At 40.8% G+C, this 22,850-nt stretch overlaps 1 protein-coding gene across 1 annotated transcript in view; it reads right to left on the bottom strand.

The window, feature by feature from the left end:
- Positions 1–7,800: 7,800 nt before the first annotated feature.
- The window catches only part of LOC143021134 (potassium voltage-gated channel subfamily KQT member 1-like), a 38,948-nt gene continuing 23,898 nt past the window's right edge, over positions 7,801–22,850 (bottom strand). The window contains exons 6-11 of the mRNA XM_076178425.1: positions 21,750–21,885; positions 13,093–13,326; positions 12,552–12,681; positions 10,577–10,733; positions 9,863–9,985; positions 7,801–8,032 (exon numbers count right to left, since the gene is read on the bottom strand). Of these exons, the coding sequence (XP_076034540.1) occupies positions 7,928–8,032; positions 9,863–9,985; positions 10,577–10,733; positions 12,552–12,681; positions 13,093–13,326; positions 21,750–21,885 (885 nt within the window). The 3' untranslated portion in view covers positions 7,801–7,927. The remainder of the gene's footprint in view (positions 8,033–9,862; positions 9,986–10,576; positions 10,734–12,551; positions 12,682–13,092; positions 13,327–21,749; positions 21,886–22,850) is intronic.

The following is a 22,850-nucleotide window of genomic DNA, read 5'->3' as shown; positions in this document are numbered from 1 at the left end:
ATAGGGAGATTTCGTTCATGGCAGATATGGTAATGGCCTGCGATCATGGTAGACAATATGAAGGCTTAAGATTATGGTAGATAAGATGGTAGTTTTCGTCCATGGTAGTTAAAGAGATGTGGATGCTATTCTACGTGAGTAATGCGTGACTAGTTAGTTAATCTACAATACTATGGCGTCATGTACATAGGCTATTATGGCAAAACCCTAAAAGATGATTTTATCCAGGTCGACTTGGGTCACGACCGACCAGAACTCTCTTCACAATGGGGGTCCGGCCGGGCACACGTCCGTCGAATATACTTGTTTGGTGTTTGACAAATCAAATTCTGTACAATAATTATCTAAACGCCACTATAAACGTGGAGTCGAGCTACAGCAGCGAGCGAGTGTAGAATTATATGTGAATTGTGATGTAATATTAGAATTATTTATCATTACTCTTATTATCATTATTAATCGTTACTTCAATATGTTTCCTACTAACCGAGCTAACTATTTACAGAGAAAAGAAAAATATGGCATTTATGTCTGGCACTATCCTTGCACATCTTTATTATTTCTTTATTATCTATTTTTGCTTTGCCTCCTATTCTGACCTCCACCCTCATTCATACTTTCTCGTTTCATTTCATTTCGTTTCTTGTCTTCTCTTTTCGTTACGTCACACGATTTCCTATTACCACGACGTCACACGGTCCCTATTTTTTCGCGGTCACGTGACCTCTTTCCGTGACGTCACACCTCATTTTCTTAAGGTATAATTTCCCATTTTCTCTATACATGTCCCCCTCTTTTCTCGATGCGTTTATTCATTTTTTGTTCCTATTTTCCCTGTGACCATCGTTCACTTACAGCTGATCTTGTCTTTTGTATTTTTTTATTCACAATTTTCCTCTCTTTCCTTTTCCCTCTGTCTTCCTTCCCTGACCTCCTTCAGATCAAAACACCAACACACCATCCAAGATCAATATCTAGATGTCCAGATTAATTTTTTTTTTCAGGAAGACTAAATGTCCAGGTTAACAAATATTATTATGATTTTCTTTTCAGGAAGAAATATTAGGAAATCACCTCCCTTATCCTTCAAGGAATTTTCTTTTATTATTATGCCATAAAGGACGGGTAAATGAAGATGGGCGTTGATATAATGTCCTCATCATTTTTCTACTCCCATTTCTTCATCTCACTGTTTAGGCGCCACAATTGTTTTCCAGCTGATGACATGTTTCAAGAAAGAAAGAAGAAAGAAGAAGAAAAAAAGAAAAAAAAAAAGTGCCCAGAGATAATTATCGAAAAGGCAATCATCGTGGTGTTTGATTCCTGTAGCAAGGATTTCCTTCTCGGTAGTAAATTTCCTTTGGAAATAAGTGTCTTAAGAACTGGTGCAAGTGTGTGATTTGTTCACCTCTGACGAGTTTGTCGCTACGGTCAGGATTTGAAACTGCGCACGAAAGCTGGAAAGTCGGTTTGTGTGGCTTCTATGTATGGACACACACAAGTTCGTTGGTCTGCATGTGTTATTTCTTCTGTTATGAAATATAGGCTAAAAGCAAATTTCGCTTTATTGGACTACCCAAATTAAGACCAAAGTGAAAGGAAGGATTTTCAAGTTCTTTGAGTAAAAAAAATAACGAAAAAAAAAAAAAATAGAATGTTTGAAACCGATCCGTCTAGACAAGATGAAAAGATTTCAAATAAAGATAGATAGATAGATAGATAGATAGATAGATAGATAGAGACAGAGAGATCCTAAACCACGTTATCGACATAACATTAAGAAACTTATCAAAAGAGAAGAGTTGAAAGGCCATTGTCGCATCAAGAAGTGCATCCCTAACGCACACTGAGATACTAAAAAGGAAAAAGTAGAGATAAGATCATCCATAATGACTCCTGAAAATACTGCACAGGACTTTGAGTTCAATTTTCTGAGGAAGGAATTCAATGACTAAATTCACTCTCCTGTATTTCTGATTGTGTGTGTGTGTGTGTGTGTGTGTGTGTGTGTGTGTGTGTGTGTGTGTGTGTGTGTGTGTGTGTGTGTGTGTGTGTGTGTATTTGCATATGTATGTGTGTTTGTGTGTATGTATGTGTATGTATGTATGTCTGTGTGTGTTTGTGTGTATGGAGATGTGTGTGTGTGTGTGTTTGTGTGTGTAACAGACCAGTTTCCTTCTGCATTGCTATGAGAAAACGAAGTACCGAATTATTACTGGAAGGCGCTGATCTAGCCAAGGCCAATTAAGATGTTTACACACTTTCAGACCTGAGTTCAGCGAAAGAATGGATCATACGGTGGTATTCTTAAAAGAATCTTTCCTTATATAAATCTTATATAAATCCTTGGAAGGGAAAGATTTATATAAGGAAGCTTTCTTTTTAAGAATACCAACGTAAGAATCTTACGGTGGTATTCTTAAGAATAATTCTCTCCTTATATCAATCTTTCCCTTCCAAGAATTTATACAAGATTTATATAAGGAAATAATTTTTTTAAGAATACTACCGATAGTGTATTCGACAGTGGTCGAGCTAAACCAAAAGAAAACCCAAAGAAAAGCTGAGCAGAAGAAAATGGGAAACGGAACACAGGCTTCCTTCTTTGTAATCCCTATTTTTTTTTTTCGGAACTCCCACTGCTGTCTCTTTGTAATCCTTCTCGTCACTCATTCCAATTCTTAGCGTCACATCCTTTGCCCCCTTTGTCGCCTTTTTCAGTCAGCATATGCCTACCTGTCTTCTGATTACCTGTTTAATTCAGTCTTATTCTTTGTGCTTCATAGCATACATACATGTATATATACAGTATACATATATATATATATTATATATATATACATATGTACACACACTGAAATGTGTATGGCAGAATGAGTAGAAAGGGTGGTGAGGTAAACGCCAAAAAATCGTACGAGTTTTTGGCGTTTACCTTACCACCCTCTCCACTCATTCTGCCATATATATTTCAGTGTGTATATATATTATATATATATATATATATATATATATATATATATATATATATATATATATATATATATATATTGAATACTGGAGAGCATAAACACAAAAATAGCAAGGGCTCTAATACTCTAACGTTTCATATACACCAGAAGCTCCTTGAGGATCGTCGTGCAAAGTCGAGGTAGACGCAAGTGAAGAGCGGAGCTGGTGGGCTCTCGTCGTTGAGGACGCCCCAGAAAGGCCTTTCCTGGACCCCTCAACTGTCCATCTTTGTTCTCGTTGCCTCTTTCACAATTAACACGCAAATTATGATTTATTTTCCTTTTATGTGTTGGGCTTCTATAACTATTACTGGGACTTTGTCTGCAATTCAATAGATGGTTGGACTTCTCAGCATAGACCACTAAAGAGATAAATGCCCTGTGTAGGTTCAGGCTTTTGTGTCCATGATTTAATTCATCTAGACTATTCGCCAAACACCAAAATGCGCCTTTTTATTAATTTGGTTGTGTTCATACACGTCTTTACAAAGAACGTCCACTAATAAAATTTTGGAATCAAGGACCAATCCAAATTTCGCAACTACTTCACTCTTCCCGTTCTTTACCTTGGCAATGGATTCATAGTGCTCTTCTTTTCAACTTTCTTAATAGCTCTTTTGGATACCTTACTTGAAGGCTCTCTTGATATTCCACATCATAATTAATTTTGTGTGAGGACATGGTCGACATATAGTGAATCGGTGGGATAAACCATCTCCGGCTGTTGGGTCCTGCTATGGAGGACCTGTGCCTCGCTGCGTCGCTTTTGGTTTAGCAGGCAAATCTTCGTTCTCGAGTTGCTGAGGTGGGTGAATAGGCTTTGTTTGTTAATAATATGGGTGGATGCTTTGAGGAGAAACCCAATCACTATTTTACTATTTGTTCTGTCATTATGGTTGAAGAATGGTGTTTAGTCCCCTTCAGTCTTTCATATTGAAAGTTTTACTGCTCAGCTCATTTGCCGTAACAGCGTGTCAATATAGGGCAGTTTTCTGCCATATTCTTTTTTATAGTGAACCTGATGTCTCTATTCACACCTTATAACATTCTGAGCCTTATGACTTGTCTCCAGGTGTGACTATAATAATATCGTCTAAATATCTTAACTTGTGTATTTCTCTTTCTCTATATTTGATAGATTCTTCTTCTTCTGACAACTATATGTATAAAGAGACCATTACTACACTAAGTGTGCTGCCCATGGGTCGCACATCATATTGGCTAACCAGAACAACTCTGCACATAAGCGTTCTTCTTGACTACAATCGGTGAGGAAATTCTGGTGTGAACAAAACTTTGGAGTAGTAGTTATTGCCATTTAGCGTATATGTGACCTTTGTTATCCAAACCAATATATATATATATATATATATATATTACACTCATACACTACACACACACACACGTGCACACACACGTGTACACACACGCGCAGATACACACACACACACACACACGCCCCCCCCCCTACACGCACATACTTTCCGATTGGTATCTACCGATTCCCTTTCGCATTCTAAGTTACACTCGATTAATTTTACCACAGTCAGTCGATAGGAAACTTTCTGATATGATGAACTGAATGGGCGCTTGTGATTGGCTCGTTTCCTTTTGGACGGACCAATCACAGGCGCCTGGTCGATGACTAAGAATTCGTCGACCTAAGACGTATCTAGTATTGTATAATCAAATTGAAAACTTTCTAGAGCGATGAAAATATGTACAGCGTATGATACCTATCTAAAAATAGTTGTATATTCTAGTCAATGTTAAAATTCTAGGCTAGAAAAGGTAGGCAAGTTGCTCACAAGAGACGTAGATTGTGAACCAAGTGTGGATAAATGCAACTGTTTTAACAATGAGTCGTTAGTTTGGATCCGATAGATAACTATGTTTTTGATAAGCCAGAAATGTAGGTTCTCCTACACATTTGTTCATATATTTCGTTAACTAGGCAAGGGTAGATCTGTTATTACTGTAAAAATACCGACACTATGAATTTTAAGAAAAAAACTGCAAAGAACTGATAATCATGTTCTTCTTCTTCATAAACTTCTGTATTCAGTTTCGTCGTCGATATATTGATAGATCCCACATCCCACTGATTTGGTCCCTTCAGAGTGTTCTACCAACTCCGAAATGTTAATTTTTGCCACCTTCTTGAATACTGTTTGAATGTTCATCCCGGCTCCAGACTAAGCCGATTCAAACAACTCAGAGTTTGCGAATCCCTTCAGAGGGCGTGACGTCACTACGCCGCGCCCGACCTCTGTCCGTCAGGTTAAAATATCTCCGACATCTGATCTTCGGAAGAGATGAGAAAGAAATGACGACTTCCGTTTGGACGGACCCTCGTGTAATTGACGGTAATCACGTGACGCCTTCTGGCAGATCCGATAAGAGAATGGAAAGAAAAAGTTGTTTTTATGAACAGGAGCCGTCACTAATCCTGTAGTTGCCAATGATCGTCAGCTGTTTTGTGATAGTACATGCCCAACAGAGCAGCAAAGAAAATATATATTTTTATCTTTGGATAGATACATATATTCTTTTATCTTTTTGAATGATATTCTTTGTAGCTAAACTTAAGTACAATTCAATATGGAATTTAGTTAGTAGAAGCTGAACAATTAGTATTCACCTAATTCTTATTGATGTTTTGCAGCAGATTTGCAGATTTTCTGAAAGACTTCACATAGTTTCTAAAGAAGCTATTACCTCATAGAAATTGCTGGACGTGAATATACCCCCTAATTACGAAAAAAATATATAGCAAGTTGCTGAAATCACAGGAAATGGTTTCCACAGAAACTGCAAATGTGTATATCAAATTATTTCATCTGGCGTTGACTGGCATCTCATCGGGATAGCGACGTCTCCCATAAACCCCTTTTTGTTTTTAACCTGAACTCAATATTTATAGTAATTTGATTGATCACTCAAAAACTAGAGTGAAATACTGATCATTAATATTTTAGTGATGACAGTCATAATAAAAAAAAAAAGGTTTAGATGAAGCTGAAATTAGAGATTAAGCTTTTTTCTTTCTTTTTTTTATTTTTATTTTTGGTAATCGACACTAAATTGCGCAACCTATTCGGCATTCACTGTGAGGGAGCGTTGGCCGTTCCGTGCGAACACAGCGCTTTCCTGAAAAATATATCACAATGCAAATTACGATTGCATTATGTTGCATATCACGGACCATCCTAACATTACCGATCTGCAGTATATATATATATTTTTATCTATTCCACTCCTTTCTTCAAGGCATTCAATTAGTTATGGATGAAATTCAAGAATCCTTAAAAAATGACATTATCGAGTTTATAGACAACATCAAGAAACTGCAATACATTGGTTTTCGAATGTGAGGCGGACTTTATAAGTCCATTTGGTTACGAGGCGAGCTGCAGTAATAATCTTGAAGAATTGAATTCAGTTTCAATTGGAAGGTCAATTTCCTGAGGTACAAACTTTTCTGTACTGTAATAACCAAAATTTGAAAATCTACACTAAGCCTCTACTAAATTGTCCTTTTAAAGCCTCCTAAAGTTGCTCATTCAGTTGATGTTGATTTTCTGTCGTTTGTCGTATTAAAACGTGTATGATCTTCAAAGGGCTTTAGCCAAACTCCATTTCTTTGTCTAGTGTCTCTTTGTGGATGATTTTGAGAAATGCCTTCGATTCTACATAAAAAATGGATTAACTAATGCATGATTACAATGATGTGTCTTACAAATGTCTTCTGCAAAAAAAGATGATAAATGAAGAACAGAAATAACAATAGAAAAGACATCAGAACCGATGTCCATGGTTAGAATATTTCAAATGTTTTTGAAATGATATATGTAACTAAAATAACACATCACCTTCATCCAGAGGAAAGAAATTCCATTCTATCTATAACATACCTTTACGCATTTCTCTATAACTGTCGTTCCTTATGACATCTATGGCCATACAACATAAGTGAAATTAATTAGAGACAATTCAAAAACATTTCATGGTCCATAATACGAGGGCGAGTCGACAAAACGAATTTTTTGTGCACCGCGGCCGATATTTCACGCCTTCACGTGGAAGCAACTTTCGGGTATTTTGTCAGATCACAATTTGATATCACCAGCAGCCTGATCATCTCACTGCGACCGCACGATGTTTGGACAAATAGGTGACCTTCACAATGACCCTTTAGTAACCACACGAGAAATATCTAGATACAATAATCGCATCAACACTTTCTTCTGAGAGGCGGAGACTTCACTTTCACATGAAAAAATAACACATCGACAGCTTGAGAGTATTTTCATTGTCGTAGTTTTATGATTTTTTTTTCATACATGAAACTATCGTGATTTAAGTCAATGTATATTTTGGGCACTGGATTGGGGAACGAGTTCTGTGACTAGTAAAGCACTTTTCCGATTTCTTACGTGACCTATTGCAGTCACCGTTGTCCAAAATAATTCGTATCTGTCCACAATTAGGTAATCATTATTTCATAAGTTTCATAAACTAACTATCACCACTGAATTAATCCCAGACTGGCACTTAGAAATGTCAACACAGCATACTGGGGACCAGGGACTGCAACAATAATAACAAAGATTTCCCACGAAAACCGCAACAGCATTGGTCTATCTTTCAACCTACTCTATCTCCTTCAATTCTGTTCACACTTTCCATTCCAGTAAGTGTCAAGTTCCCCCAGAATTCAATTTTCCACCCAGAAGTCACTACAGCGGAGTAGACGCGGACGAGTAGCCGAAGTAGCTCCTACTTGTGTAGACGGTCGGGGTGGTTGCTGGGGTGGTTTTGGTGGAAGTAGAACGCTGCTGCTGCTGTTGCTGTGGAAGGACGCTGCCGAAGGAGGAAGGAACGTTGCCGGAATCCTCCTGGTCGGCGTCTGCTTGTTGCTATACGTGATCCTCCGAGTTTCGTATTTCTGGGACTTGGGATTTCTTGGCTAGGGCGTTGCACACAAACATCATCTGGTCCAACTTCTTGTCTAGGAGTAGTAGCTGTGGGATATACAAAAAGTAAATACACAAATGTAAGAATAACTAAACAAATAAACAAACTAATGAAAATAATAAACAAATAAATAAATATATGGATAAATAAAAATAAATATAGAAAATAATAAAAATAGATATATAGATAAATAAAAAAATATATAAAACTAATAAATAGAAAAATAGATAAATAAGTAAATAAACACATAAATGAATATATAAATGAAAATTACAAATGAATAAACAAATGCACATGAAACAAACAAATGAACAAATAAAGAAATAAATGAATAAACAAATAATAAATAAAGAGTAATTCATGTGTATAAATCAATAAATAGATGAAATACGAGGTAAATGAATATATGGACAAATTATAATACATATCGGTAGATATAGATAAATGCATACGTCAAATAGAGCTTCTGAAGGAACTCCCTAAATATCCTAAATTCGTTGAACATCTTTCTTCCAATGCGGAGGTGTCTGCCAGCGAGCCCTTCCGTGCTTTCATGATCTTGATGTGGTTAATTACCACATCAATTGATGACTCCGGAGTGACCTAAAGCGCAGCTCCCGCCTGCTTGAGTGGACTACAGCGCAGCTGCCGCCTGCTGGAGTGGACTACCAGCGCCGCCAGCCCCAGCCGCCTGCCCAGCCGGAGTGGACTACCAGCGCCGCCGCCTGCCAGCGTGGACCACCCCTGCCGCCACCGCCCCCAGCCGCAGCCGTCGTGGACCACCCCTGCCACCTGCTGACGTGGAGCACCCCTGCCGCCCCAGCCGACGCCCCAGCCATCATGGACCAGCCTGTTCCTACCTCAGCGGACGTGGTTCCTATGCAAGTACCACCCACCGACCCACCCCAGCAACCTGCAACCCTATCTGCCGTCAATGCCTTTCGTGCACCACCTTTCCTCAGTCACGACCCGACTGTGTGGTTCAACATCCTGGAATGTAATTTCAAGTCCTCGCGCATCTCTACTAGCCTCGCCAAATTCAGCAACGCCTGCTCCCTTCTCCCTCCGGACGTCCTTTCTCGTGTATCTGACGCTATCTCTACAGCGTTAATATCCGAGACTCCGTACGAAGACTTAAAGGACGCTATCCTTGCCCGATTCCAGTCATCCGTCGCTACACGCCTTCAAGAGCTTCTCTCTAAGGAAGAACTAGGCAACGAGAGACCGTCAGACCTACTACGCCGCATGAGGAATCTCCTGGCAGACAAGTACGACACGTTCGACAAGACCCTTTTTCTCCAGCTGTTCTTCAAACGTCTTCCGGCCACTATCCAGCGTCGCCTCTTCACTGTGAAGGACGGACAAGCTTCCCGTGGAGAAACTCGCCACACTCGCCGACGACCTCATCGAAACTGTTTCTTCGCCCTTCGTCTCCACATCACTTATCTTTATTACTATTCTCTTTACACTCCAACGTTTTGTAACATCCCCTTGGTAATTGCGATGTTATTTCTTGTTTTGATTAACTCTTTCCGTGTCGGATATCACGTTCCTCTTTATCCGGGCTGTTGATAGGCTATTCTAATGAATCAATTCCCGTGGTATCCTCTGGCTTATTTTCCTCTGCGAAGCTCCTTGGATAGGGGAAGTTATGTTAAACCATTCTCGATCAATCTCTTTCGTGTATCAGATTTGTGGTGCCCATTAGGTTAGGAAGAATTTAATTGAGATAAATAGAACGATTGACTGGCTCATCAACTTTATTTTTCATATATAAATCGCAGGTTATCGTGGCCTTTTTCAATTTCTAATACTCGGGGTATCATTACGTTTTTATTTTTCGTTTATTTAGTTATTCATGTTCTTTTTGTAATTACCTGTTGCTCGACTCTGTACAGTCTGGCGCCGATGGTCATGGGTTTGACATTGCCGGACTTGTCGATGCCCGCCAAGTAGCTCCCCGGCTTCCCCAGGGTCTGATCCAAACGCCGCTGAAGTTCCTGAGCAGAAAAGAAAAAATGATCAGATGCCTTGAAAATTTATATTACAAAAATAGGTGCGCGTGTGTGTGACAGTGTGAAAGAGAGTGTGGGAGAGAGTGAATAGAATGTTGCAGTGATGTCAATGCCGTACCGCTCGAGTTCGTGGGCTATCAGAGGAGTCCTTTGTTCTGGCATGTTGTCTTTATCTAGGATGGTCTAAACGTTCCATGTATATGTATGTGTCTATGTATATGTGTATATATACGTACATACATACATGCATGCATGTGTGTGTGTGTGTGTGTGTGTGTGTGTGTGTGTGTGTGTGTGTGTGTGTGTGTGTGTGTGTGTGAAAAGAGAACTAGAAAGATGGATGGATAGCGAGAGAGAGAAACTGCATGTGTAGCAGTTGAATATATAGCTCTTCATTCCAAGACTCTTCTAATCATTGCATTACTTTATACACTCAATCAGCAAGAAACATTGACAAGATTAATAATTGTCAGTAGTAATTGTTATTATCTACCGGTTTCATGAAGGTTTTTGATAACGACAATACGTAAATAAACATATCTTCTCACCATCTTCCTCTGCCCTCCTGCTCCTTACCTTGATCCTGACCATCATGTTGAGGTGGCCCTGGCTGTACTGCTCGATGACGTCCCGGACGTCGTAGGGCTTCCTGGCCTGCTGGAACTTCCGCCGTGCCACGAAGTACTTGATCTTCCGGATGGCCCGGATGGCATTCCGATGAGCCTCCGTCAGCCTGTGGACGAGTAAACTGCGGACTTTGCACGGCTGTATCGGGAGGGTGATGGGTGCGGGTGGGGAGGGATTGACGGAAGTGGACCGTTTTTTTTTTTGTGTGATGGATATCTGGAGTAGAGTAATGTGTCACCTGATTGCACATTTTATTTATTTTCTTTTTATTTGCATATTTATCTACTTTTCATCTTGGGCACTTTAGCTGTTCCAAGATCTAAACTGTGAGGGTCTTAGGCCGCCCACACACGTGCAGTTTAAACTGACAGTTACAACTGTTCAGTTATAACTGTCAGTTGAAACTGCACGTGTGTGGTCGGCCTTAGTGTCCGTGGAGGAATCAAACGTTATTATTGATCTTGGGGAGGATACATTTGTTTCGTATATGCACGGTTGTGTAGAGAGAGGCAGTGGATATATCTAGAGTATCTTATGTCAGGCAAGGAAAGACATCTCTGTACTTATTATGTATCCCGTAATGTGATACTGACTGCATAATGATATGCAGTCAACACTCCAAGGACTTTAGGGTTATTCCTACTGACTAGAGCTATACAACATTAATCTATTACAGGGACAAATCTCCACTCACAGAGGAACGCTAAGCTATTTATCTTTTTTTACGTTGGCTCTCTTTCTTTTGTGCTGCCTTATTGAAGCTATCCTTTAGCGCTCCCAAGTGCCTGCCTCTTTGTTTTCCTACACTCCTGAGGCGGGGGAATAAGAATACCGGTATTGTGTTCTCATGAGTGTCGTAGAAGGTGACTGAATGGAATGGAGAGAGTTTCTTTTGCAAAGTGTTAAGACAAAAGTGGTCTGGGAGGGATACCTCACCCAGAATCCTAGTAATTACGTCTTATGGAACATAAGAGATAGAGAAATAAAGAGGAGTTTGATAATACATGTGTAAGGAAAAATGAATGTGATACTAAGTCTTTGGGTATGAATATCAAGACAAAGTTACATGGTAATACATGGCGATGTATGGAGCAAAGCCTTGGGATATATGGAAGATTGAGACGGAAAGATTGAGTGTTTTTGAAAAATATGAAAGGGGTTACAAGAACAGAGTGACAAATGTGGGGGTGAGATACTACTGTAGGGTTTGAAAGGAACTGAAGGAAAGGGTAAATCAGAAATGTTTAGGTGGTCTGGACGGTTATAAAAGAAAAAAAATGAAGGAATGAATAACGAAAAGTGTATGGAAATGAGAAGTAGATGGAATGATCTTGAGATAAAAACCGGCTTGTAATAATAGGAGTGGAGTGTCTCCGTTTCTCAACTGTTCTTATGTTAAAAACTGGAGGTAATGCAATTTTAAGAGTGAAAGATAATATATCTTGATTAACAGTTTTATGTCTCTCATATCAATGTGTGTATATATATATATATATATATATATATATATATTTATATATATATTTATATATATATATTTCTAGTAATATTCTGTATAGTAGGAATTGTAATTTATGAATTAATTTGTGCACTGTGTTCCTAATGTGAAATATGCCCTTCTTGAGTTTCGCTGCCGAGACAGCAGCCTGATTCGGCTATAGTCGCATTGTATTTAAAAAAAAAAGTCCCGAGAGAATTGGAGTTTTCTTTATCCCTTTTCTCACGAACGGTCACCGTTCACCAATGTGGTGATAACATTCCACTACACCATCATCAGCGAAGAGGTGGATGGCAAGATCGGAAATGTCTTAGGATGGGTGAAGCACTAGTGATAGATGAAATAAAAATTTCATTCAGCTAAAGGGGTACCACTATGCTGTAGTGCGAAGATGTCTTTAAGAGGAAGAAGGTCCCAGATACTTACGATGTCAGCCCCTGTGGCTCGTCCAGATCGATGTCGACATCGTCAGAAGCGACTTCGGTGACGCTGGAGGCTTGGCTGTGGAGCATCGAGGCTCGGCACCCTCCCTCACGTCGAACTCGGTTCGGTGTTCCTGTAAGGAGTCCCCCAGAAATCAGCAGACCCTTGGCACGGGGGCACTTGGCATTTCGACGGGGTTGTTCCCGAAGAGATGAAGATATATAAGTACTTAAAAAAAAAAAGGGGGGGGGGGTGACGACATCGACAAACAGCAGCAGTAGCACTGGCCAAGACGATGACATATACAAATGCAAACACGCAACATAAACAACAATAACATGACCACCAATCCTGCAACACCAACGACAACACTGATAACACCAATGATGACAACAATCACATCTATGACAATAAACAGCAATTTGCACGTACACACAACGGAAGAAAGGCAAAGAAGAAGAAAAAAGAAGGAATGGAAAAAAAGTGGAGGAAGAAGTTGGGGGCACTGTGTGATGACACTAACGTCGGCCCGCTCAGGACCTACCTGAAGTCACTTCGTAGCTGCGGGATCGGGTCAGTCCCCGGAAGACCCCAAAGCCTTGCTGCTGCGGCTGCTGCTGCTGCTGCTGCTGCGCTGAGGGCACGACCTGCGTGGCCGTAAGCGGTGGCGGTGACGTATTCGTGCCGTCACACCCGGTGTCCGTCCCGGGCGAGACGCAGCCGAGCATTCCTCGAAGTCGCAGGACAGATGACCACCGACGGGGGTCCTCGCCGCCGCCTAAACGCACCACCACCACCAGGCCGGCCATGCGAGACACGCCATCAATGCGCCACGACAATACAGCCACCGCCCGTCACCATGCCACCAACCAACCAACCAGCGAGGCTTCTGTAGCCTCTTCTATTCTACTCAATCCCCACCTCTACGTTCTTCTGGCAAGCTACACCATCCCAATTCATCTCTGCTATCTCTGCAAGGCGTGTCTTAAAAAAAAATCAGGCCGCCCTTCCTTACCCACACACCTTCCTTTCTTGTCCTTATTCAATTATCGTAACTTCTTCCCCGACCGAACATACTAATCCTACCTCATCATTTCACCCTGACCATGATTTTTCTCCCCAAATCCAAATTCTTTCTTCCCAACTGTTTTTTCTCTAACTGATCCCTTTCAATCTCTTCTCTTTTAAGAATCCAACGTATCCACTATTGCACACACTTCCCTTCCACCAAAGAAGATGTTTCTTCATCGTTGGGTGCACGCGCACACACACACGGTGTGTGGTGTGTGAGTGGTCTCAGACCTACCCAGAGATCGGCAAATAATGAGCTCTGAGCTCACTGCCGTAGGGTGGTGTCTGGCTGTCTCGACAGAGACTGCAGCAGATCCGAGGTGAATACACACACACACACACACACACACACACACACACACACACACACACACACACACACACACACACACACCTCAGTGACTCTACTGTAAGAAGTAGTGGACTTCACCAGTCCTGGACTCTTTCTGTCCGTCAAAGTCTCTTGGCATGTCTTGCTGACTCAGTCACGTGACACAAAGACGCCATGACGTCATGCTGACACTAACTTCGCAATATCTGTGGCTTCATACTGACTACACCATCACCACATCACCATATCCTACCACCTCTCCCATTACCATAACGCTTAAGCTTTGTTTTAAGGTACCAGATCCTATACAAGTTTAGGACTTGACCCTTTGAGTACTTCTGTAAAATCCTATGTTTATCATCCCTGCCGCCAGACGATTTTATTCAATCGATGGTAACCTTCAGGCTTGCCCTCCTACATTACCTTAACCCCATCCAAACCCAATCTCCCCATTGCCATTACATCACAGAAACTAGTCTACCAATGTTCCTCAATAATCAACTCTCTCCCCAACTTGCCCCTTTCACTTTAATTGCTCCTTTAGTCCCCCATTAAAGACCCCAACACCCCTCCCACTCCCCTCCCCCCTACTCCTTCTCCTCCTCCTCCCCCCTTCCCCCTTATTTGCTGGTTGGTTCGGAGGCCCAGTGAGCACGGCGGGTGCGCTTAACACTGAGGCGCTAAACACTAAACACATAATCTAATCTAGTGGGAAGCTGCCCGGGAGATGGGCCAGCAGCGGGAAATGGAATGGTTACAAGGGTAGTGGTGGTAGTGGCAGTGGTAGTGGTAGTAGTAGTAGTAGTAGTAGTATAGAAGTATTACAAGTAGTAGTAGTAGTAGTATAGAAGTATTACTACTACTAATAGTAGTAGCGGTAATAGTAGTATATAAGTATTAGTAATAGTAGTATAGAAGTAGAAGTAAAAGTAATAGTACAGAAGTAGAAGTAGTAGTAGTAATAATAGTAGTAGTAGTAGTAGCGGTAGTAGTAGTATAGAAGTGTTAGTAATAATAGTAGTATAGAAGTAGTAATATAGAAGTAGTTGTAGTGGAAGTAACAGCGGAGCTTGAAAACTAGAAATTCTAGTAATAGCAATAGTAGTAGTAGTAGTAGTAGTAGTAGTAGTAGTACATGTTATCAACAGCACTAGGAGTTCTAAAAGTATTCATGCTAGTTGAAGTTACAGTAGCAGTAGTAGAAGATGCAATACCGGTAGCAGAAATCACAACAGATGTAGCAGTATTAGAAATAGCAGCAGCAATGATTGTGGTAGACCTATTGTCTGTACTGTAACAGTAGAAGTAGTGGTAATAGTGGAAGCGGTAGTAATAGTGGTAGTACTAGTTGTAGTAGTAGATACCCTACAATGAAAAGTAGTAGTACTTATAATAGCAGTAACTAGAAATTCTAGTAGTAGTGGTAGTAGTAGTAGTAGTAGAAGTAGTAGAAGTAGTAGTAGAAGTAGTAGAAGGGTTGTCGACCACAGTCATTGGCGGGAGATGGGCCGATGAACTGTGTGGGAGACAGATCCTGCTGCTTCCACCACACAGTTCCACGAGGATGGAGGTCGTGTAGTAGTAGTAGTTAAAAAAAAGTAGTAGTTAAAAAAAAGTAGTTAAAAAAAAGTAGTAGTTAAAAAAAAGTAGTAGTAGTAGTAGTAGTAGTAGTAGTAGTAGTAATATCCTAACATAGAAAAAGTTGTCAAAGTTGAAACGTTAGTATTAGTGGTTGGTAGTAGTAGTAGTAGTAGTAGTAGTAGTGTTATCGGAATTACTACCAGTAGTATCAGAATTACCAGTTGTCATAGTAGAAATAATAGCAATGACAGTAATAGTTAGCAGAAGTACTATATCACTATCATGGAAGTGATGAGTAGTGATGATTTTTGCATTAGTACAGAAGTATCTTGAATAGTATTAGCAAAAACGATAGTAGAGATAACTATAGCTGTAACTATAGATATAACTATAGATAACTATAGCTGTGAATATAGCTATAACTGAGATAACTATAGTTGTATAAGAGGTAGCAGGTACGGCAGGAGTAAGTGTAGTAGTAGTAGCAGTAATAGTATTATCGGAAATAATATTCGTAAAATCGTAGTAGTAGTGATATTGGTAACTTATCGTGTCCCGAGATCGACAGAGTGAAGCCAAAACCAAAGCAATGAGAGATGATAGAAGAATTATTATGAAAAGACAGAGAGCCAAAACAGAAGACAGAACTGAATGATTAACGTAATGGAGCTGCTTCCGGGTGACAGGAAGAGTAGCCATGGCACAGGAAATGGGAACTCACACAGGTCGGATACACAATGTGAGCCATGGCTCATTCAGGAGGAATGGGCCCAAGATCGAAAGCATTGTGCCCTCGGTTTGCAGAGATGATAACGAAAGTGTAGTGTAGTGGTATAGTTGGGGTATTGACTCTCATTACCACATCTAAAAAAAGAATTTTCGTACCTAGGTGTTCTTTCTCCAAGATAGCAAAGATAAGGGACGTCGACTTTGAGCCGATTTCACTTAGAAAGTCGAGTTGATGGAAAAGGTAAAAAGAAGAAAAAATAATAATAATAGTAATAATAATAAGAAAGCAATTTTTGAAGAATAAAAGAAAAGAATGACAACTAGTCACTAGCTGGTTTGGGGGTCAGTATATTGTCTGTAAAATACTAAGGATACAGTTTCATAATGAAAGAGATTATTTCTAAAAACATATAATAGTGAGAGCGGTGGTAGTATAATGTTAATGATAATTGCAGCAAGGAGAATATCTATATCATTAACAGTAGGTGTGCTGGAGGAGCAAATGTTGTGTCGTTACGGTTTGATGTGAAGGTGGGTTGCGTCAGGGCTGTGTAATGTCACCGTGGTTGTTCAACGTGAGGTGAAGAGAGACATAAACGCGAGGGTGCTAGTGGAAGGAAATGAGAGTGGGCCAGTTTTTGACTGTGGATGACACTGCGTTTGTAGATGAGTCGGAGGACAGACTAAAACAGTTTGTGGCCGAGTTTGGAAGGATATGTGGGAAGAGAAAACTCAAAGGAAATGTAGACAAAAGTAAGGTGATGAGATATAGAATGGGTGGTGGTGGATTGGAGGTGATTCTAAACGGTGAGAGGAAGTGGAGAATTTTAGGTTTATGATTTTACATGAAGATTAGAGAAATGGAGGTGAGGTAATGGTGAACTATATAACAAGGAAAGCAATTAATCCATGTGTGGAGGAGGGGGGTGATAAATATCTTGAGATGTAACAAAACAGTAGTAAGATGTAACAAAACAGTAGTAATATTTGCGTAACTCGTAATAGGAGTATCAGATTAGCAGTAGTAATAGCAGTAGAAGTAGTACTGTTAAGGTGCAGTAAAAGCAGTAGTAATAGTAACAGCGTTATCAGAGATAGCAGAAACAGTATTGATATTAGAGTGGTATAAGAAGTAGTCGTATAGTGACAGTAGCTTTAGGAATGGTAAATAGTATCACCAGGTACAAGACTAGTAGCCAACTTCGTGTTTAAGACTAGCAAAAGTCAAGTGTACAGAACAGCAATCCATGTACTTGCAGAGTAGGGACCGCAGCCTCTACGTACGGTAGTCAATCCACAACGAGTGTTTCCAGTTTGTGAACCAGCTAATGCGCGCGTGGTCATCAGTGAGGGAGGAAATGTGGAAGGGAGGAAGAAATCATTCTTAATGGTGTGTGTAGGAATGGTCTAAACAAGAACGGGCAGGAGTAAAACGACTTGAGGTTAAAACGTGCTCAGATACAAACAAGGGGGCAGACAGACACAGAAATATTTAAAGATTCTAAAGATGGCAGTCTGTGCATACCTGGTCTGCATTTTTTTTCTTGGTCAATTTTACTGTTGGATTGTTACTCCCTGTCAGCCCTCACAACTATCTAATCTTTCGCCATTCAATGGGGGCCTTTTTGAACTACTTCCTCTTTCCAAAACTTTTCATTTTTGGTAATGAAGTTCATTTTTCACTTTTGACACAAGGAAATACGGTGCCGAATATATAATTTTTTTGCAATAACCGACTGCATTCCTCGTCTCTAACAGTTTTCATGACCTTTGTATTGTCTGCAAACAAATTAATGTAGCTTCTTGCACTTGAGTCTATAATGTTACTTAGGTAAACAAGAAACATTGCAGGAGACAGTTTCTACCCTTGAGGGACTCCTCTCGTCACTTCGCTCGAGCCTGACACCGTCAACTTTACTACTGATCTTATGCATCTGCCCTTCAGAAAAACTTTTTCCTTTTCAAATTTCACCGGCCCATAATCAAGAGGTAGCTCTTTACCTCTTTTATGAATTTATACCACTGTTAGATTCCGTGACACTAATTTATTGAAAACACAATCAAGCCATGAATCGTGTCTTGCAATTACTCCCTGTATACTTTAATTATCTAATTTGAAAACTCCTCACTCATTCAACGATTCCAAGAGTCTGAACACTTCCGTCATATTTGGATTTATATCTTCTAATACATTGTCATTGTTCGAGTCTCCTCCATCTACAAAATCACTCTACTAACTGAAAACATATTGGAAAATTACATTCATGATTTCAGTGTGTGTGTGTGTGTGTGTGTGTGGTGTGTGTGTGTGTGTGTGTGTGTGTGTGTGTGTGTGTGTGTGTGTGTGTGTGTGTGTGTGTGTGTGTGTGTGTTTGCATTCATATAATTACATCTACCTAATTGTAATATACAGAATATGAATATCGTCGTGAGGACTGTTGCTGTGCCTGAATTGGTTAAATTTGACTGTTAAATTATTTTGTTTGACAATCATTTCTTCATTTTTCGTATTTGGGCTATTGTACATATTACGGAAAGTTCTTTTTTTTTTATATCCTTCAATCACCCTGTCTTTTTCAGTTCTATTTTAAGCACCTTCGTTGTTCTTCCATCCCATACTTAGAGATTTTCTCTGTTTTAGAGATTTTCTCTGTTTTAATTTCTTTCATGGCTCTGAATGCGGCAGGCGTGTCACATTTTTTTTATTTTCTTTTTCTAAGGAGACCAATTCTATCTTTTTACAGTCTCTGTTAGACATGATGAATCTATATCCTAATATGAATCTAGAAAACATGATCTTCCTTTTTAGCACGTGAGGATAAAGAAAAAATCGTATTCGGAAAACTAAGACATCATTCTCCTTCAGAAAGGGACCCACCAAAGACTTGGTCTCGATGTCTGGTGGGAGGGGGAGGAGGGGAGGAGGAGTTGGGCAGTCCATTCAAGTGCAAGTGTTCAATAACAGCAAGAGGCTTTCGTCTACTCACGACAGCGACTGTGGTGGTCAAAAGGGTTATAGCGGTGACACTAACATAAACAGTAGTGACTGTCAAAGTAACAGTAGTAGTTTAAAGTTACAATAGGAGTTCAAGGTGAAGTGACAGTATTTATAGTGGTGAGAGAAGTTATAGTTGTAGTTGTGATCATAAATGTAGTGAGAGTTTCTCTTGTGCGAAGTAATAGAATATTAGTGATAGCAGTATTAGTAGTTCCGATTAGAATTATGGAAAACATTGAGAGTAATAGTTATATGATGATTAATTATATCAGTAATAGTGATAGTAATGGTAGTATCAGCATCAGGAGCAATATTACTGCTACTACTACGACTAATACTAGTAGTAGCAGAAGCAGCAGCAGCAGTAGTAGTATAGAAATATTACTAGTACTAGTAGTAGTATAGAAGTATTAGTAGTAATAGTAGTATAGAAGTAGAAGTAGTGGTACTAGTAGTAGTAACGATAATAGTAATATATAAGCATTAGTAGTAACAGTAGTATAGAAGTAGTAGTAGTACTAATAGTACTAGTGGTAGCAGTAGTAGTAGCAGCAGTAGTGGTAGTAGTATTAGTAGTAACTGAAGTAAAAGAACAACCAAGTAGAATTAGCAGGAGCGGCTGGAATATTCAGAACAAGGTGGGTAGTGCAAGTTGTTGTAAAAGTGACGGATGCCTATAGCACTGGGGGGAGGAGGAAGAGGAAGAGTGTAACGACACAAGAAGCGGAAGCAGAATTGAAGCTGTGGTGGTCATAGTCACAACACGAGAACTAGAGTAACAGTCATTGTGCTATGACAAGTAGAGGGTTGGGATGAGAAAGATAAAGAGAGAGAGAGAGAGAGAGAGAGAGAGAGAGAGAGAGAGAGAGAGAGAGAGAGAGAGAGAGAGAGAGAGAGAGAGAGAGAGAGAGAGAGAGAGAGAGAGAGAGAGAGAGAGAGAGAGAGAGAGAGAGAGAGAGAGAGAGAGAAAGACAGAAGAATAAGGAGAGAGAGGAGAGAGAAGAGAAAGAGGAGAGAAAGGAGAGAGAGGAGAGAGAGAGAGAGAGAGAGAGAGAGAGAGAGAGAAAGACAGAAGAATAAGGAGAGAGAGGAGAGAGAAGAGAAATAGGAGAGAAAGGAGAGAAAGGAGAGAGAGGAGGGGAGAGAGAGGAGGGGAGAGAGAGGAGGGGTGAGAGAGGAGGGGCGAGAGAGGAGGGGAGAGAAAGGAGAGGGAGGAGAGGAGAGAGAGGAGAGGGAGGAGAGGAGAGAGAGGAGAGATAGGAGAGGAGAGAGAGGAGAGGGAGAGATAGGAGAGGGAGGAGAGATAGGAGAGGGAGAAGAGAAGGAGAGAGAGGAGAGGGAGGAGAGAGAGGAGAGGGAGAAGAGAGAGGAGAGGGAGGAGAGAGAGGAGAGGGAGAAGAGAGAGGAGAAGGAGGAGGGGGAGGAGAAGGAGGAGAGGGAGGAGAGGGAGGAGGAGGAGGAGTGAGAAGTGGGAGGCGTGAGAATAGGGAGGAAAGAGAGAGGAGAGGGAGGAAAGGGAGAGAGGAGAGGGAGGAAAGGGAGAGAGGAGAGGGAGGAAAGGGAGAGAGGAGACAGAAGAATAAGGAGGGAGAGGAGGAAGAGGAGAGAGAGGAGAGAGAGGAGAGAGAGGAGAGAGAGGAGAGAGAGGAGAGAGAAGAGAAATAGGAGAGAGAAGAGAAATAGGAGAGAGAGGAGGGGAGAGAGAGGAGGGGAGAGAGAGGAGGGGAGAAAGAGGAGAGGGAGGAGAGGAGAGGGAGAGGGAGGAGAGAAGAGAGGAGAGAGAGGAGAGATAGGAGAGGGAGGAGAGGGAGGAGAGGGAGGAGAGAGAGAGAGAGAGGGAGGGAGGAGAGAGAGAGAGAGAGAGAGAGAGGGAGGAGGGAGGAGAGGAGAGGAGAGGGGAGGGGAGGAGGAGGGGAGAGGAGGGAGGAGAGGAGGAGGAGGAGAGAGAGGAGGAGGGAGGAGGAGAGGAGGGAGGAGGAGGAGAGAAGGGGGGAGGGAGAGGGAGGGAGGGAGGAAGGGAGAGGAGGAGGGAGGGGAGGGAAGGAGGAGAAGAAAGAGGAAAGGAGAAGGAAGAGGAAGAGGAGAAGAGGAGAAGGAGAGAATGAGAGAGAAGAGGAGAGGAAAGAAAGGAGAGAGAGGAAGAGGAGAGAGAGGAAGAGAGGGAGAGAGGAGAGGAGGAGGAGAAAGAGAAAGAGAAGAGAGAGAAGAGAGAGGAGAGAGAGGAGAGAGAGGAGAGAGAGACAGAGAAAGAGACAGGTACACATAAGAGGGTGGTAGTTATAACAGTAATTCTTTAACCCAAGAACATTCAATCTATAACAAGTGATAACAACGATATTGCACAGCTATGGAATATAACAACCATTCTACAACATGTGGCGTGGTTTCTACATCCAACTAAACGACCAACATGGTTTTTTTTTTTATCTCTGTCTCCAGGAGAGCCTCCGCCGTACTTCCGTCCGACGGACAATACGTGCTCTCGACGCACCTGCCCGTGGTTCCTCAACGTAGAAGACTACATCTCCTTCGCTGTCTCGCCTTCCGGGCGTCGTCTCGGCCGTGCTGGAAACGTCCATCTTGCTCTTGGACTTGCGTCTCCGGAGGACACTTGCTCTTTTGGCCATCTGCGTGGTGGTCAGCACGTTACGGAGAGGTGTTCGGTTGAAGGAGGAGGTTGAAAGGTTGGTGGGATGGGGTTCTTGGGTTGGGGGTCTTGGTGGAAGGGGTGGCTTTGGAGGTCAGTCTCATTTGGCAATAATTGGGTTAAGAATAGGGTTAAGGGCATGGGTCGGTCAATAGATAACTGGTATGATTTCTTTAATAAGGAGTAAATGGTAAATATCTTTTAACAAGTCAACAATGATATAGATATGGCATTCCTTAGATTAGACTGTGCAAAAATAAATAATGTCAACATGATAGGGTATCACCATTTACAAGTATAACTGAAAAGGTGACATCATCTTGATAACACAAGCAATTATGACTGAAAAAGGTTCAACAACAATTAGTGAAAGCTGAAGTAGACAGTGACTAAACAGACAAAAGTCATCGCTGCTGAGAACTACAATCTGAGAAGCTGCTTCCTTTATACATTTCCTGCTATTCCTCAGAAATTCAGTCATCATACCTGAATTAGACTCTTTTCAACTAGTTTTCTCTTTATTCGTTTTTTTTTCAGGAGCAGAAATTGATAACCTAAAGAGTAACAATAAATATCTAAGTCCAAAACAGTCTTGGTATAAAAACTCGGTCAATCACGCGCTTTCAAACAGAGGACATGAAAATGTTGTTTGAGATATTTTCCAAATATCAAAACACGAAGAACTCGTATGTGTATATGTATGTCATATTTTATACGATCATACAGGCATATACTATTGAGTGCACATGATTGTGTGTGTGTGTGTGTGTGTGTGTGTGTGTGTGTGTGTGCACGTATCAAGACATACTATTCTTATATGCAAATATTCACATATATCATATGTACAGTTGTGTGTTCTGTTATATATACGCATTGATATACTTCTTTACAAGACAGCTTCTTCATTTAGATTTTTTCTTTTAGATATATTCCACTATTGAATCT

The sequence above is a fragment of the Oratosquilla oratoria genome, chromosome 41 (genome assembly GCF_046742065.1).
Source record: "Oratosquilla oratoria isolate Oo_2021 chromosome 41, ASM4674206v1, whole genome shotgun sequence".
In the NCBI taxonomy this organism is placed as follows: domain Eukaryota; kingdom Metazoa; phylum Arthropoda; class Malacostraca; order Stomatopoda; family Squillidae; genus Oratosquilla; species Oratosquilla oratoria.
This window is presented reverse-complemented; position numbering and strand designations above follow the sequence as displayed.